The sequence below is a fragment of the Hemibagrus wyckioides genome, linkage group LG04 (assembly GCF_019097595.1).
Source record: "Hemibagrus wyckioides isolate EC202008001 linkage group LG04, SWU_Hwy_1.0, whole genome shotgun sequence".
Classification (NCBI taxonomy): domain Eukaryota; kingdom Metazoa; phylum Chordata; class Actinopteri; order Siluriformes; family Bagridae; genus Hemibagrus; species Hemibagrus wyckioides.
In genome coordinates this window covers 701,199-718,698 of record NC_080713.1, presented here as the reverse complement: position 1 = coordinate 718,698, position 17,500 = coordinate 701,199, and the positions used below count along the sequence as shown (strand labels likewise).

General features: G+C 44.6%; 1 protein-coding gene across 1 annotated transcript in view; it reads left to right on the top strand.

The window, feature by feature from the left end:
* Positions 1 to 6,329: 6,329 nt before the first annotated feature.
* Positions 6,330 to 17,500, top strand: part of syt1b (synaptotagmin Ib) — a 14,987-nt gene continuing 3,816 nt past the window's right edge. The window contains exons 1-4 of the mRNA XM_058387859.1: positions 6,330 to 6,515; positions 6,604 to 6,711; positions 6,791 to 6,958; positions 7,152 to 7,319. Of these exons, the coding sequence (XP_058243842.1) occupies positions 6,330 to 6,515; positions 6,604 to 6,711; positions 6,791 to 6,958; positions 7,152 to 7,319 (630 nt within the window). The remainder of the gene's footprint in view (positions 6,516 to 6,603; positions 6,712 to 6,790; positions 6,959 to 7,151; positions 7,320 to 17,500) is intronic.

The window sequence follows — 17,500 nt, the reverse complement described above, 5'->3', positions numbered from 1 at the left end:
CACACACCTAAAATTACACACACGTCTCATTACACACACCTAAAATTACACACACAAGTCATTACACACACCTAAAATTACACACACGAGTCATTACACACACCTAAAATTACACACACGTGTCATTACACACACCTAAAATTACACACACGTCTCATTACACACACCTAAAATTACACACACGTGTCATTACACACACCTAAAATTACACACACGTCTCATTACACACACCTAAAATTACACACACGTCATTACACACACCTAAAATTACACACACCTAAAATTACACACACCTAAAATTACACACACCTAAAATTACACACACCTAAAATTACACACACGTGTCATTACACACACCTAAAATTACACACACGTGTCATTACACACACCTAAAATTACACACACGTGTCATTACACACACCTAAAATTACACACGTGTCATTACACACACCTAAAATTACACACACGTGTCATTACACACACCTAAAATTACACACACGTCTCATTACACACACCCAAAATTACACACACCTAAAGTTACACACACGTGTCATTACACACACCTAATATACACACACTTGTCATTACACACTCCTAAAATTACACACACCTAAAATTACACACACCTAAAATTACACACGTCTCATTACACACACCTAAAATTACACACACGTGTCATTACACACACCTAAAATTACACACACCTAAAATTACACACACGTGTCATTACACACACCTAAAATTACACACACGTGTCATTACACACACCTAAAATTACACACACGTGTCATTACACACACCTAAAATTACACACATGTCTCATTACACACACCTAAAATTACACACACGTGTCATTACACACACCTAAAATTACACACACGTCTCATTACACACACCTAAAATTACACACACGTGTCATTACACACACCTAAAGTTACACACACCTAAATTACACACACCTAAAATACACACACCTAAAATACACACACGTCTCATTACACACACCTAAAATTACACACACGTCATTACACACACCTAAAATTACACACACGTCTCATTACACACACCTAAAATTACACACACCTAAAATTACACACACCTAAAATTACACACACGTCTCATTACACACACCTAAAATTACACACACGTCTCATTACACACACCTAAAATTACACACACGTGTCATTACACACACCTAAAATTACACACACGTCTCATTACACACACCTAAAATTACACACACGTCTCATTACACACACCTAAAATTACACACACGTGTCATTACACACACCTAAAATTACACACACCTAAAATTACACACACCTAAAATTACACACACCTTAAATTACACACGTCTCATTACACACACCTAAAATTACACACTCGTCTCATTACACACACCTAAATTTACACACACGTGTCATTACACACACCTAAAATTACACACACGTGTCATTACACACACGTAAAATTACACACACCACACCTAAAATTACACACACGTCTCATTACACACATCTAAAATTACACACACGTGTCATTACACACACCTAAAATTACACACACGTGTCATTACACACACCTAAAATTACACACGTCTCATTACACACACCTAAAATTACACACACGTCTCATTACACACACCCAAAATTACACACACGTCTCATTACACACACCCAAAATTACACACACGTCTCATTACACACACCCAAAATTACACACACCTAAAATTACACACACGTCTCATTACACACCCAAAATTACACACACGTCTCATTACACACACCCAAAATTACACACACCTAAAGTTACACACGTCTCATTACACACACCTAAAATTACACACACGTGTCATTACACACACCTAAAATTACACACACGTGTCATTACACACACCTAAAATTACACACACGTCTCATTACACACACCTAAAATTACACACACCTAAAATTACACACACCTAAAATTACACACACGTCTAAATTACACACACACTCAATTACACACACCTAATAATTACACACGTGTCATTACACACACCTAAAATTACACACACCTAAAATTACACACACCTAAATTACACACACGTCTCATTACACACACCTAAATTACACACACGTCTCATTACACACACCTAAAATTACACACACACACCTAAAATTACACACACGTCTCATTACACACACCTAAAATTACACACACGTCTCATTACACACATCTAAAATTACACACACCTAAAATTACACACACCTAAAATTACACACACCTAAAATTACACACACCTAAAATTACACACACCTAAAATTACACACACCTAAAATACACACACCTAAAATTACACACACCTAAAATTACACACACCTAAAATTACACACACCTAAAATACACACACCTAAAATTACACACACCTAAAATTACACACACCTAAAATTACACACACGTGTCATTACACACACCTAAAATTACACACACCTAAAGTTACACACACCTAAAATTACACACACCTAAAATTACACACACCTAAAATTACACACACGTGTCAGTACACACACCTAAAATTACACACACCTAAAATACACACTCCTAAAATTACACACACCTAAAATTACACACACGTCTCATTACACACACCTAAAGTTACAGACGTGTCATTACACACACCTAAAATTACACACACCTAAAATTACACACACCTAAAATTACACACACGTGTCAGTACACACACCTAAAATTACACACACCTAAAATTACACACACGTCTCATTACACACACCTAAAATACACACACCTAAAGTTACACACACCTAAAATTACACACACCTAAAATACACACACGTGTCATTACACACTCCTAAAATTACACACACCTAAAATTACACACACGTCTCATTACACACACCTAAAGTTACACACGTGTCATTACACACACCTAAAATTACACACACCTAAAATTACACACACCTAAAATTACACACACGTGTCATTACACACACCTAAAATTACACACACCTAAAATTACACACACCTAAAATACACACACGTCTCATTACACACACGTCTCATTACACACACCTAAAGTTACACACACCTAAAATTACACACACGTCTCATTACACACACCTAAAGTTACACACACCTAAAATTACACACACGTCTCATTACACACACCTAAAATTACACACACGTCTCATTACACACACCTAAAATTACACACACCTAAAATTACACACACCTAAAATTACACACACGTGTCAGTACACACACCTAAAATTACACACACCTAAAATACACACTCCTAAAATTACACACACCTAAAATTACACACACGTCTCATTACACACACCTAAAGTTACACACGTGTCATTACACACACCTAAAATTACACACACCTAAAATTACACACACGTGTCAGTACACACACCTAAAATTACACACACCTAAAATTACACACACCTAAAATTACACACACGTCTCATTACACACACCTAAAATACACACACCTAAAGTTACACACACCTAAAATTACACACACCTAAAATACACACACGTGTCATTACACACTCCTAAAATTACACACTCCTAAAATTACACACACCTAAAATTACACACACGTCTCATTACACACACCTAAAGTTACACACGTGTCATTACACACACCTAAAATTACACACACCTAAAATACACACACGTCTCATTACACACACCTAAAATTACACACACGTGTCATTACACACACCTAAAATTACACACACCTAAAATACACACACCTAAAATACACACACGTCTCATTACACACACCTAAAATTACACACACGTCTCATTACACACACCTAAAGTTACACACACCTAAAATTACACACACGTCTCATTACACACACCTAAAGTTACACACACCTAAAATTACACACACGTCTCATTACACACACCTAAAGTTACACACACCTAAAATTACACACACGTCTCATTACACACACCTAAAATTACACACACCTAAAATTACACACACCTAAAATTACACACACGTCTCATTACACACACCTAAAATTACACACACCTAAAATTACACACACGTCTCATTACACACACCTAAAATTACACACACCTAAAATTACACACACCTAAAATACACACTCCTAAAATTACACACACCTAAAATTACACACACGTCTCATTACACACACCTAAAGTTACACACGTGTCATTACACACACCTAAAATTACACACACGTGTCAGTACACACACCTAAAATTACACACACCTAAAATTACACACACCTAAAATTACACACACGTCTCATTACACACACCTAAAATACACACACGGCTCATTACACACACCTAAAATTACACACACCTAAAATACACACACCTAAAATACACACTCCTAAAATTACACACTCCTAAAATTACACACACCTAAAATTACACACACGTCTCATTACACACACCTAAAGTTACACACGTGTCATTACACACACCTAAAATTACACACACCTAAAATTACACACACCTAAAATACACACACGTGTCATTACACACACCTAAAATTACACACACCTAAAATACACACACCTAAAATACACACACGTCTCATTACACACACCTACAATTACACACACGTCTCATTACACACACCTAAAATTATACACACCTAAAATTACACACACCTAAAATTACACACACCTAAAATACACACACCTAAAATTACACACACCTAAAATTACACACACCTAAAATTACACACACCTAAAATTACACACACCTAAAATTACACACACCTAAAATTACACACACCTAAAATTACACACACCTAAAATTACACACACCTAAAATTACACACACGTCTCATTACACACACCTAAAATTACACACACCTAAAATTACACACACCTAAAATACACACACCTAAAATTACACACACCTAAAATTACACACACCTAAAATTACACACACGTGTCATTACACACACCTAAAATTACACACACCTAAAATTACACACACCTAAAATTACACACACGTCTCATTACACACACCTAAAATTACACACACCTAAAATTACACACACCTAAAATTACACACACCTAAAATTACACACACCTAAAATTACACACACCTAAAATACACACACCTAAAATTACACACACCTAAAATTACACACACCTAAAATTACACACACGTCTCATTACACACACGTGTCATTACACACACCTAAAATTACACACACGTGTCATTACACACACCTAAAATTACACACACCTAAAATTACACACACCTAAAATTACACACACGTCTCATTACACACACCTAAAATTACACACACCTAAAATTACACACACGTCTCATTACACACACCTAAAATTACACACACCTAAAATACACACACCTAAAATTACACACACCTAAAATACACACACCTAAAATTACACACACCTAAAATTACACACACCTAAAATACACACACCTAAAATACACACACCTAAAATTACACACACCTAAAATTACACACACCTAAAATTACACACACGTGTCATTATACACACCTAAAATTACACGTGTGTGTTTAGACATTTCAGATGTTTCCTACATTTTCACCGGGTTTTTTTTTTCATTTGATTCATTTACATGTAAATGTTTCACTTATTTTCACGAGTCGTAACTAGTATTCATTAATCTCTGCTGTTTCATTAAATATGATCAGTTACATTTTCTCTTTTATCAGATTTTCACTGCTTTAATCTTTAATCTTTAATCCCTGAAACAGAATGCATGGGAGTGATCTGGAGGCTGGTCTGGCTCCATCTCCTGGATGGACCACAGCTATGGAGAAGATAAACACCTCTGCAGCTCTAACACCTACTGAAGCCCCGCCCACTCAGGCCCCACCCCAAAACTCACCTGGAGGACTAATGAGCTCCATCAGAACCAAACTACTGCATGAACTCCACAAAGTCCAGAGTGAGAAAAAACACTGATGTTTTCTTACACTTTCACACACAGGATTGTTTATCTGTCTATCTCTCTATATCTTTCTCTCTCTCTCTCTATCTATCTATCTATCTATCTATCTATCTATCTATCTATCTATCTATCTATCTATCTATCTATCTATCATGCTATTGATCTCTCTCTCTCTCTCTATAAATATATATATATATATATATATATATATATATATATATATATATATATATATATATGTTATTGTGATTGCTCAGAAAGTGCTGTTAAAAGTGAAATATTTCAGTCTAAAGATATTTTTGACGGCTGATTTGATGGAGGATGTAAACAACTCCTCAGTAGATTACAGATGTTTATTTGTTTGTGTAAACATGGCTCCAGTTCCCTCCTGGGCTTTGGTGGCATTGTGCTTCATCCTGCTGCTCCTGGTTCTCAGCTGCAGCTTCTGCGTCTGCAGGAAGTTTGTGTTTAAAAGGAAAAAGGAGAAAGCAGGGAAAGAGAAGAGCAGAAAGGACAGCTTCGACATGGTGACTGTGAGAGATGAAGGTCTTACTCAGGTCATAGCAGAGCTTTTACATCACATATCAGTATATAAAGCGTGACGTGACGCGTGTGATCTCTCACTGCAGACTGAATGTATTTCAGATTCCACGTCATGATCCCAAACCTCAGGAGAAACAGACGGAGTGTAAAGAGGAGGTGAATCTGGGAAGACTTCAGTTTAGTTTAGACTACAGCTTCACCGAGAACTCGGTACAGTCCACTTACAGACTAAAGAATTCCACACCACAGCTTCTCTCCTTCTTTCTTCAATCTATTCTCTTTATCTCAGCTCATGGTAGGAGTGATTCAGGCAGAAGATCTGGCTGCCATGGACATGAGCGGGACTTCAGATCCGTACGTCAAGCTCTGTCTCCTCCCAGACAAGAAGAAGAAGTTTGAGACTAAAATCCACAGAAAGACTCTGAACCCCACATTCAACGAGAGTTTCACTTTTAAGGTGAAAATCCACATCACTGACTACTTAATCCATATCACTGACCCCAGAATCCACATCACTGACCACAGAATCCACATCACTGACCACAGAATCCACATCACTGACCACAGAATCCACATCACAGATCCTTCAGCTGAAGACTTGAGCAGCTCTCATGTGGTGTTTGTTGCTGAAGGTGAAATGATGTGTGCAGGTTCCGTATTCAGAGCTGGGAGGAAAAACTCTGCTCATGACCGTGTATGATTTTGATCGTTTCTCCAAACACGATGCCATCGGAGCCGTCAGAGTTCCCATGAACCTCGTCGATTTCAGTCACGTGACCGAGGAGTGGCGAGAACTGCAGAAGGCGGAACACGAGGAGGTACGAGGAAGCTCGAGGATTGTGTTTATACATCAGGAAGGAGTGTCCAGTGTGTGTGTGTGTGTGTGTGTGTGTAAGGAGTCTCCAGTGTCTGTGTGTGTGTGTGTGTGTGTGTAAGGAGTCTCCAGTGTCTGTGTGTGTGTGTGCGTGTGTGTGTGTGTAAGGAGTCTCCAGTGTCAGTGTGTGTGTGTGTGTGTGTGTGTAAGGAGTCTCCAGTGTCAGTGTGTGTGTGTGTGTGTGTGTGTAAGGAGTCTCCAGTGTCAGTGTGTGTGTGTGTGTGTGTGTGTGTAAGGAGTCTCCAGTGTCAGTGTGTGTGTGTGTGTGTGTGTGTAAGGAGTCTCCAGTGTCAGTGTGTGTGTGTGTGTGTAAGGAGTCTCCAGTGTCTGTGTGTGTGTGTGTGTGTGTGTGTGTGTGTAAGGAGTCTCCAGTGTCAGTGTGTGTGTGTGTGTGTGTGTGTGTAAGGAGTCTCCAGTGTCTGTGTGTGTGTGTGTGTGTGTGTGTGTGTGTAAGGAGTCTCCAGTGTCAGTGTGTGTGTGTGTGTGTGTGTGTAAGGAGTCTCCAGTGTCAGTGTGTGTGTGTGTGTGTGTAAGGAGTCTCCAGTGTCAGTGTGTGTGTGTGTGTGTGTGTGTGTGTGTGTGTAAGGAGTCTCCAGTGTCAGTGTGTGTGTGTGTGTGTGTGTGTGTGTGTAAGGAGTCTCCAGTGTCAGTGTGTGTGTGTGTGTGTGTGTGTGTAAGGAGTCTCCAGTGTCAGTGTGTGTGTGTGTGTGTAAGGAGTCTCCAGTGTCTGTGTGTGTGTGTGTGTAAGGAGTCTCCAGTGTCAGTGTGTGTGTGTGTGTGTGTGTGTGTGTGTAAGGAGTCTCCAGTGTCAGTGTGTGTGTGTGTGTGTGTGTAAGGAGTCTCCAGTGTCAGTGTGTGTGTGTGTGTGTGTGTAAGGAGTCTCCAGTGTCAGTGTGTGTGTGTGTGTAAGGAGTCTCCAGTGTCAGTGTGTGTGTGTGTGTGTGTGTGTGTGTGTGTGTAAGGAGTCTCCAGTGTCAGTGTGTGTGTGTGTGTGTGTGTGTGTGTGTGTGTAAGGAGTCTCCAGTGTCAGTGTGTGTGTGTGTGTGTAAGGAGTCTCCAGTGTCAGTGTGTGTGTGTGTGTGTGTGTGTGTGTAAGGAGTGTCCAGTGTCAGTGTGTGTGTGTGTAAGGAGTCTCCAGTGTCAGTGTGTGTGTGTGTGTGTGTGTGTAAGGAGTCTCCAGTGTCAGTGTGTGTGTGTGTGTGTGTGTGTAAGGAGTCTCCAGTGTCAGTGTGTGTGTAAGGAGTCTCCAGTGTCTGTGTGTGTGTGTGTGTGTGTGTGTGTAAGGAGTCTCCAGTGTCAGTGTCTGTGTGTGTGTGTGTGTGTAAGGAGTCTCCAGTGTCAGTGTGTGTGTGTGTGTGTGTGTGTAAGGAGTCTCCAGTGTCAGTGTGTGTGTGTGTGTGTGTGTGTAAGGAGTCTCCAGTGTCAGTGTGTGTGTGTAAGGAGTCTCCAGTGTCTGTGTGTGTGTGTGTGTGTGTGTGTGTGTAAGGAGTCTCCAGTGTCAGTGTCTGTGTGTGTGTGTGTGTGTAAGGAGTCTCCAGTGTCAGTGTGTGTGTGTGTGTGTGTGTGTAAGGAGTCTCCAGTGTCAGTGTGTGTGTGTGTGTGTGTGTAAGGAGTCTCCAGTGTCAGTGTGTGTGTGTGTGTGTGTGTGTGTGTGTGTGTAAGGAGTCTCCAGTGTCAGTGTGTGTGTGTGTGTGTGTGTGTAAGGAGTCTCCAGTGTCAGTGTGTGTGTGTGTGTGTGTAAGGAGTCTCCAGTGTCAGTGTGTGTGTGTGTGTGTGTGTGTGTGTAAGGAGTCTCCAGTGTCAGTGTGTGTGTGTGTGTGTGTGTAAGGAGTCTCCAGTGTCAGTGTCTGTGTGTGTGTGTGTGTGTAAGGAGTCTCCAGTGTCAGTGTGTGTGTGTGTGTGTGTGTGTGTGTGTGTGTGTGTGTAAGGAGTCTCCAGTGTCAGTGTCTGTGTGTGTGTGTGTGTGTAAGGAGTCTCCAGTGTCAGTGTGTGTGTGTGTGTGTGTGTAAGGAGTCTCCAGTGTCAGTGTGTGTGTGTGTGTGTGTGTGTAAGGAGTCTCCAGTGTCAGTGTGTGTGTAAGGAGTCTCCAGTGTCTGTGTGTGTGTGTGTGTGTGTGTGTGTAAGGAGTCTCCAGTGTCAGTGTCTGTGTGTGTGTGTGTGTGTAAGGAGTCTCCAGTGTCAGTGTGTGTGTGTGTGTGTGTATGTGTAAGGAGTCTCCAGTGTCAGTGTGTGTGTGTGTGTGTGTGTAAGGAGTCTCCAGTGTCAGTGTGTGTGTGTGTGTGTGTGTGTGTGTGTGTGTGTGTAAGGAGTCTCCAGTGTCAGTGTGTGTGTGTGTGTGTGTGTAAGGAGTCTCCAGTGTCAGTGTGTGTGTGTGTGTGTGTGTGTAAGGAGTCTCCAGTGTCAGTGTGTGTGTGTGTGTGTGTGTGTAAGGAGTCTCCAGTGTCAGTGTGTGTGTGTGTGTGTGTGTAAGGAGTCTCCAGTGTCAGTGTGTGTGTGTGTGTGTGTGTGTGTAAGGAGTCTCCAGTGTCAGTGTGTGTGTGTGTGTGTGTGTGTGTGTAAGGAGTCTCCAGTGTCAGTGTGTGTGTGTGTGTGTGTGTGTGTGTGTGTGTGTAAGGAGTCTCCAGTGTCAGTGTGTGTGTGTGTGTGTGTGTGTGTGTGTGTGTAAGGAGTCTCCAGTGTCAGTGTGTGTGTGTGTGTGTGTGTGTGTAAGGAGTCTCCAGTGTCAGTGTGTGTGTGTGTGTGTGTGTGTGTAAGGAGTCTCCAGTGTCAGTGTGTGTGTGTGTGTGTGTGTGTGTGTGTAAGGAGTCTCCAGTGTCAGTGTGTGTGTGTGTGTGTGTGTGTGTAAGGAGTCTCCAGTGTCAGTGTGTGTGTGTGTGTGTGTGTGTGTGTGTAAGGAGTCTCCAGTGTCAGTGTGTGTGTGTGTGTGTGTGTGTGTAAGGAGTCTCCAGTGTCAGTGTGTGTGTGTGTGTGTGTGTGTGTGTGTGTGTAAGGAGTCTCCAGTGTCAGTGTGTGTGTGTGTGTGTAAGGAGTCTCCAGTGTCAGTGTCTGTGTGTGTGTGTGTGTGTAAGGAGTCTCCAGTGTCAGTGTGTGTGTGTGTGTGTGTGTGTAAGGAGTCTCCAGTGTCAGTGTGTGTGTAAGGAGTCTCCAGTGTCTGTGTGTGTGTGTGTGTGTGTAAGGAGTCTCCAGTGTCAGTGTCTGTGTGTGTGTGTGTGTGTAAGGAGTCTCCAGTGTCAGTGTGTGTGTGTGTGTGTGTGTAAGGAGTCTCCAGTGTCAGTGTGTGTGTGTGTGTGTGTGTGTAAGGAGTCTCCAGTGTCAGTGTGTGTGTAAGGAGTCTCCAGTGTCTGTGTGTGTGTGTGTGTGTGTGTGTGTGTGTAAGGAGTCTCCAGTGTCAGTGTCTGTGTGTGTGTGTGTGTGTAAGGAGTCTCCAGTGTCAGTGTGTGTGTGTGTGTGTGTGTAAGGAGTCTCCAGTGTCAGTGTGTGTGTGTGTGTGTGTGTAAGGAGTCTCCAGTGTCAGTGTGTGTGTGTGTGTGTGTGTGTGTGTGTAAGGAGTCTCCAGTGTCAGTGTGTGTGTGTGTGTGTGTGTAAGGAGTCTCCAGTGTCAGTGTGTGTGTGTGTGTGTGTGTAAGGAGTCTCCAGTGTCAGTGTGTGTGTGTGTGTGTGTGTGTAAGGAGTCTCCAGTGTCAGTGTGTGTGTGTGTGTGTGTGTAAGGAGTCTCCAGTGTCAGTGTGTGTGTGTGTGTGTGTGTGTGTAAGGAGTCTCCAGTGTCAGTGTGTGTGTGTGTGTGTGTGTGTGTGTGTGTAAGGAGTCTCCAGTGTCAGTGTGTGTGTGTGTGTGTGTGTGTGTGTGTGTGTGTGTAAGGAGTCTCCAGTGTCAGTGTGTGTGTGTGTGTGTGTGTGTGTGTGTGTAAGGAGTCTCCAGTGTCAGTGTGTGTGTGTGTGTGTGTGTGTGTGTAAGGAGTCTCCAGTGTCAGTGTGTGTGTGTGTGTGTGTAAGGAGTCTCCAGTGTCAGTGTGTGTGTGTGTGTGTGTGTGTGTGTAAGGAGTCTCCAGTGTCAGTGTGTGTGTGTGTGTGTGTGTGTGTGTATGTGTAAGGAGTCTCCAGTGTCAGTGTGTGTGTGTGTGTGTGTGTGTGTAAGGAGTCTCCAGTGTCAGTGTGTGTGTGTGTGTGTGTATGTGTAAGGAGTCTCCAGTGTCAGTGTGTGTGTGTGTGTGTGTGTGTGTAAGGAGTCTCCAGTGTCAGTGTGTGTGTGTGTGTGTGTGTGTGTAAGGAGTCTCCAGTGTCAGTGTGTGTGTGTGTGTGTGTAAGGAGTCTCCAGTGTCAGTGTGTGTGTGTGTGTGTGTGTGTGTGTAAGGAGTCTCCAGTGTCAGTGTGTGTGTGTGTGTGTGTGTAAGGAGTCTCCAGTGTCAGTGTGTGTGTGTGTGTGTGTGTAAGGAGTCTCCAGTGTCAGTGTGTGTGTGTGTGTGTGTGTAAGGAGTCTCCAGTGTCAGTGTGTGTGTGTGTGTGTGTAAGGAGTCTCCAGTGTCAGTGTGTGTGTGTGTGTGTGTGTGTGTGTAAGGAGTCTCCAGTGTCAGTGTGTGTGTGTGTGTGTGTGTGTAAGGAGTCTCCAGTGTCAGTGTGTGTGTGTGTGTGTGTGTAAGGAGTCTCCAGTGTCAGTGTGTGTGTGTGTGTGTGTGTGTGTGTAAGGAGTCTCCAGTGTCAGTGTGTGTGTGTGTGTGTGTGTGTGTGTGTGTAAGGAGTCTCCAGTGTCAGTGTGTGTGTGTGTGTGTGTGTGTGTGTGTAAGGAGTCTCCAGTGTCAGTGTGTGTGTGTGTGTGTGTGTGTAAGGAGTCTCCAGTGTCAGTGTGTGTGTGTGTGTGTGTAAGGAGTCTCCAGTGTCAGTGTGTGTGTGTGTGTGTGTGTGTGTGTGTAAGGAGTCTCCAGTGTCAGTGTGTGTGTGTGTGTGTGTGTGTAAGGAGTCTCCAGTGTCAGTGTGTGTGTGTGTGTGTGTGTGTGTGTGTAAGGAGTCTCCAGTGTCAGTGTGTGTGTGTGTGTGTGTGTGTAAGGAGTCTCCAGTGTCAGTGTGTGTGTGTGTGTGTGTGTGTGTAAGGAGTCTCCAGTGTCAGTGTGTGTGTGTGTGTGTAAGGAGTCTCCAGTGTCAGTGTGTGTGTGTGTGTGTGTAAGGAGTCTCCAGTGTCAGTGTGTGTGTGTGTGTGTGTGTGTGTGTGTAAGGAGTCTCCAGTGTCAGTGTGTGTGTGTGTGTGTGTGTGTGTAAGGAGTCTCCAGTGTCAGTGTGTGTGTGTGTGTGTGTGTGTGTGTGTAAGGAGTCTCCAGTGTCAGTGTGTGTGTGTGTGTGTAAGGAGTCTCCAGTGTCAGTGTGTGTGTGTGTGTGTAAGGAGTCTCCAGTGTCAGTGTGTGTGTAAGGAGTCTCCAGTGTCTGTGTGTGTGTGTGTGTGTGTAAGGAGTCTCCAGTGTCAGTGTCTGTGTGTGTGTGTGTGTGTAAGGAGTCTCCAGTGTCAGTGTGTGTGTGTGTGTGTGTGTAAGGAGTCTCCAGTGTCAGTGTGTGTGTGTGTGTGTGTGTGTGTGTGTGTGTGTGTAAGGAGTCTCCAGTGTCTGTGTGTGTGTGTGTGTGTGTGTGTAAGGAGTCTCCAGTGTCAGTGTCTGTGTGTGTGTGTGTGTGTAAGGAGTCTCCAGTGTCAGTGTGTGTGTGTGTGTGTGTGTAAGGAGTCTCCAGTGTCAGTGTGTGTGTGTGTGTGTGTGTGTAAGGAGTCTCCAGTGTCAGTGTGTGTGTGTGTGTGTGTGTGTGTGTGTGTAAGGAGTCTCCAGTGTCAGTGTGTGTGTGTGTGTGTAAGGAGTCTCCAGTGTCAGTGTGTGTGTGTGTGTGTGTGTGTAAGGAGTCTCCAGTGTCAGTGTGTGTGTGTGTGTGTGTGTGTGTGTAAGGAGTCTCCAGTGTCAGTGTGTGTGTGTGTGTGTGTGTGTGTAAGGAGTCTCCAGTGTCAGTGTGTGTGTGTGTGTGTGTGTAAGGAGTCTCCAGTGTCAGTGTGTGTGTGTGTGTGTGTAAGGAGTCTCCAGTGTCAGTGTGTGTGTGTGTGTGTAAGGAGTCTCCAGTGTCAGTGTGTGTGTGTGTGTGTGTGTGTGTGTGTGTAAGGAGTCTCCAGTGTCAGTGTGTGTGTGTGTGTGTGTGTGTGTGTGTAAGGAGTCTCCAGTGTCAGTGTGTGTGTGTGTGTGTGTGTGTGTGTAAGGAGTCTCCAGTGTCAGTGTGTGTGTGTGTGTGTGTGTGTAAGGAGTCTCCAGTGTCAGTGTGTGTGTGTGTGTGTGTAAGGAGTCTCCAGTGTCAGTGTGTGTGTGTGTGTGTGTGTGTATGTGTAAGGAGTCTCCAGTGTCAGTGTGTGTGTGTGTGTGTGTGTAAGGAGTCTCCAGTGTCAGTGTGTGTGTGTGTGTGTGTGTAAGGAGTCTCCAGTGTCAGTGTGTGTGTGTGTGTGTAAGGAGTCTCCAGTGTCAGTGTGTGTGTGTGTGTGTGTGTAAGGAGTCTCCAGTGTCAGTGTGTGTGTGTGTGTGTGTGTGTAAGGAGTCTCCAGTGTCAGTGTGTGTGTGTGTGTGTGTGTAAGGAGTCTCCAGTGTCAGTGTGTGTGTGTGTGTGTGTGTGTAAGGAGTCTCCAGTGTCAGTGTGTGTGTGTGTGTGTGTGTAAGGAGTCTCCAGTGTCAGTGTGTGTGTGTGTGTGTGTGTGTAAGGAGTCTCCAGTGTCAGTGTGTGTGTGTGTGTGTGTGTGTGTGTAAGGAGTCTCCAGTGTCAGTGTGTGTGTGTGTGTGTGTGTGTGTGTGTGTGTAAGGAGTCTCCAGTGTCAGTGTGTGTGTGTGTGTGTGTGTGTGTGTAAGGAGTCTCCAGTGTCAGTGTGTGTGTGTGTGTGTGTGTGTGTAAGGAGTCTCCAGTGTCAGTGTGTGTGTGTGTGTGTGTAAGGAGTCTCCAGTGTCAGTGTGTGTGTGTGTGTGTGTGTGTGTGTGTAAGGAGTCTCCAGTGTCAGTGTGTGTGTGTGTGTGTGTGTGTGTGTAAGGAGTCTCCAGTGTCAGTGTGTGTGTGTGTGTGTGTGTGTGTGTAAGGAGTCTCCAGTGTCAGTGTGTGTGTGTGTGTGTGTGTGTGTGTAAGGAGTCTCCAGTGTCAGTGTGTGTGTGTGTGTGTGTAAGGAGTCTCCAGTGTCAGTGTGTGTGTGTGTGTGTGTGTGTAAGGAGTCTCCAGTGTCAGTGTGTGTGTGTGTGTGTGTGTGTGTGTGTAAGGAGTCTCCAGTGTCAGTGTGTGTGTGTGTGTGTGTGTAAGGAGTCTCCAGTGTCAGTGTGTGTGTGTGTGTGTGTGTGTGTAAGGAGTCTCCAGTGTCAGTGTGTGTGTGTGTGTGTGTGTGTGTGTGTGTGTAAGGAGTCTCCAGTGTCAGTGTGTGTGTGTGTGTGTGTGTGTGTGTAAGGAGTCTCCAGTGTCAGTGTGTGTGTGTGTGTGTAAGGAGTCTCCAGTGTCAGTGTGTGTGTGTGTGTGTGTGTGTGTGTGTGTGTAAGGAGTCTCCAGTGTCAGTGTGTGTGTGTGTGTGTGTGTGTGTAAGGAGTCTCCAGTGTCAGTGTGTGTGTGTGTGTGTGTGTGTAGGGTGTCTCCAGTGTCAGTGTGTGTGTGTGTGTGTGTGTGTGTGTGTAAGGAGTCTCCAGTGTCAGTGTGTGTGTGTGTGTGTGTGTGTGTGTGTGTGTGTGTAAGGAGTCTCCAGTGTCAGTGTGTGTGTGTGTGTGTGTGTGTGTGTAAGGAGTCTCCAGTGTCAGTGTGTGTGTGTGTGTGTGTGTGTGTAAGGAGTCTCCAGTGTCAGTGTGTGTGTGTGTGTGTGTGTGTGTGTAAGGAGTCTCCAGTGTCAGTGTGTGTGTGTGTGTGTGTGTGTGTAAGGAGTCTCCAGTGTCAGTGTGTGTGTGTGTGTGTGTGTGTAAGGAGTCTCCAGTGTCAGTGTGTGTGTGTGTGTGTGTGTAAGGAGTCTCCAGTGTCAGTGTGTGTGTGTGTGTGTGTGTAAGGAGTCTCCAGTGTCAGTGTGTGTGTGTGTGTGTGTGTGTAAGGAGTCTCCAGTGTCAGTGTGTGTGTGTGTGTGTGTGTGTAAGGAGTCTCCAGTGTCAGTGTGTGTGTGTGTGTGTGTGTGTAAGGAGTCTCCAGTGTCAGTGTGTGTGTGTGTGTGTGTGTGTGTGTAAGGAGTCTCCAGTGTCAGTGTGTGTGTGTGTGTGTGTGTGTGTGTGTAAGGAGTCTCCAGTGTCAGTGTGTGTGTGTGTGTGTGTGTGTGTGTAAGGAGTCTCCAGTGTCAGTGTGTGTGTGTGTGTGTGTAAGGAGTCTCCAGTGTCAGTGTGTGTGTGTGTGTGTGTGTGTGTGTAAGGAGTCTCCAGTGTCAGTGTGTGTGTGTGTGTGTGTGTGTAAGGAGTCTCCAGTGTCAGTGTGTGTGTGTGTGTGTGTAAGGAGTCTCCAGTGTCAGTGTGTGTGTGTGTGTGTGTGTAAGGAGTCTCCAGTGTCAGTGTGTGTGTGTGTGTGTGTGTGTGTGTAAGGAGTCTCCAGTGTCAGTGTGTGTGTGTGTGTGTGTGTGTGTAAGGAGTCTCCAGTGTCAGTGTGTGTGTGTGTGTGTAAGGAGTCTCCAGTGTCAGTGTGTGTGTGTGTGTGTGTAAGGAGTCTCCAGTGTCAGTGTGTGTGTGTGTGTGTGTGTGTAAGGAGTCTCCAGTGTCAGTGTGTGTGTGTGTGTGTGTGTGTGTAAGGAGTCTCCAGTGTCAGTGTGTGTGTGTGTGTGTGTGTGTGTGTGTGTGGAGTCTCCAGTGTCAGTGTGTGTGTGTGTGTGTGGAGTCTCCAGTGTCAGTGTGTGTGTGTGTGTGTGTGTGTGGAGTCTCCAGTGTCAGTGTGTGTGTGTGTGTGTGGAGTCTCCAGTGTCTCTGTGTGTGTGTGTGTGTGGAGTCTCCAGTGTCTCTGTGTGTGTGTGTGTGTGTGTGTGGAGTCTCCAGTGTCAGTGTGTGTGTGTGTGTGTGGAGTCTCCAGTGTCAGTGTGTGTGTGTGTGTGTGTGTGTAAGGAGTCTCCAGTGTCAGTGTGTGTGTGTGTGTGTGTGTAAGGAGTCTCCAGTGTCAGTGTGTGTGTGTGTGTGTGTGTGTGTAAGGAGTCTCCAGTGTCAGTGTCTGTGTGTGTGTGTGTGTGTGTAAGGAGTCTCCAGTGTCAGTGTGTGTGTGTGTGTGTGTGTAAGGAGTCTCCAGTGTCAGTGTGTGTGTGTGTGTGTGTGTAAGGAGTCTCCAGTGTCAGTGTGTGTGTGTGTGTGTGTGTGTGTGTGTAAGGAGTCTCCAGTGTCAGTGTGTGTGTGTGTGTGTGTAAGGAGTCTCCAGTGTCAGTGTGTGTGTGTGTGTGTGTGTAAGGAGTCTCCAGTGTCAGTGTGTGTGTGTGTGTGTGTGTGTGTGTGTAAGGAGTCTCCAGTGTCAGTGTGTGTGTGTGTGTGTGTGTAAGGAGTCTCCAGTGTCAGTGTGTGTGTGTGTGTGTGTGTGTAAGGAGTCTCCAGTGTCAGTGTGTGTGTGTGTGTGTGTGTGTGTGTAAGGAGTCTCCAGTGTCAGTGTGTGTGTGTGTGTGTGTAAGGAGTCTCCAGTGTCAGTGTGTGTGTGTGTGTGTGTGTGTGTAAGGAGTCTCCAGTGTCAGTGTGTGTGTGTGTGTGTGTGTGTGTAAGGAGTCTCCAGTGTCAGTGTGTGTGTGTGTGTGTGTGTGTGTGTAAGGAGTCTCCAGTGTCAGTGTGTGTGTGTGTGTGTGTGTGTGTAAGGAGTCTCCAGTGTCAGTGTGTGTGTGTGTGTGTGTGTGTGTGTAAGGAGTCTCCAGTGTCAGTGTGTGTGTGTGTGTGTGTGTGTGTGTGTAAGGAGTCTCCAGTGTCAGTGTGTGTGTGTGTGTGTGTGTGTGTGTAAGGAGTCTCCAGTGTCAGTGTGTGTGTGTGTGTGTGTGTGTGTGTAAGGAGTCTCCAGTGTCAGTGTGTGTGTGTGTGTGTGTAAGGAGTCTCCAGTGTCAGTGTGTGTGTGTGTGTGTGTGTGTGTGTAAGGAGTCTCCAGTGTCAGTGTGTGTGTGTGTGTGTGTGTGTGTAAGGAGTCTCCAGTGTCAGTGTGTGTGTGTGTGTGTGTGTAAGGAGTCTCCAGT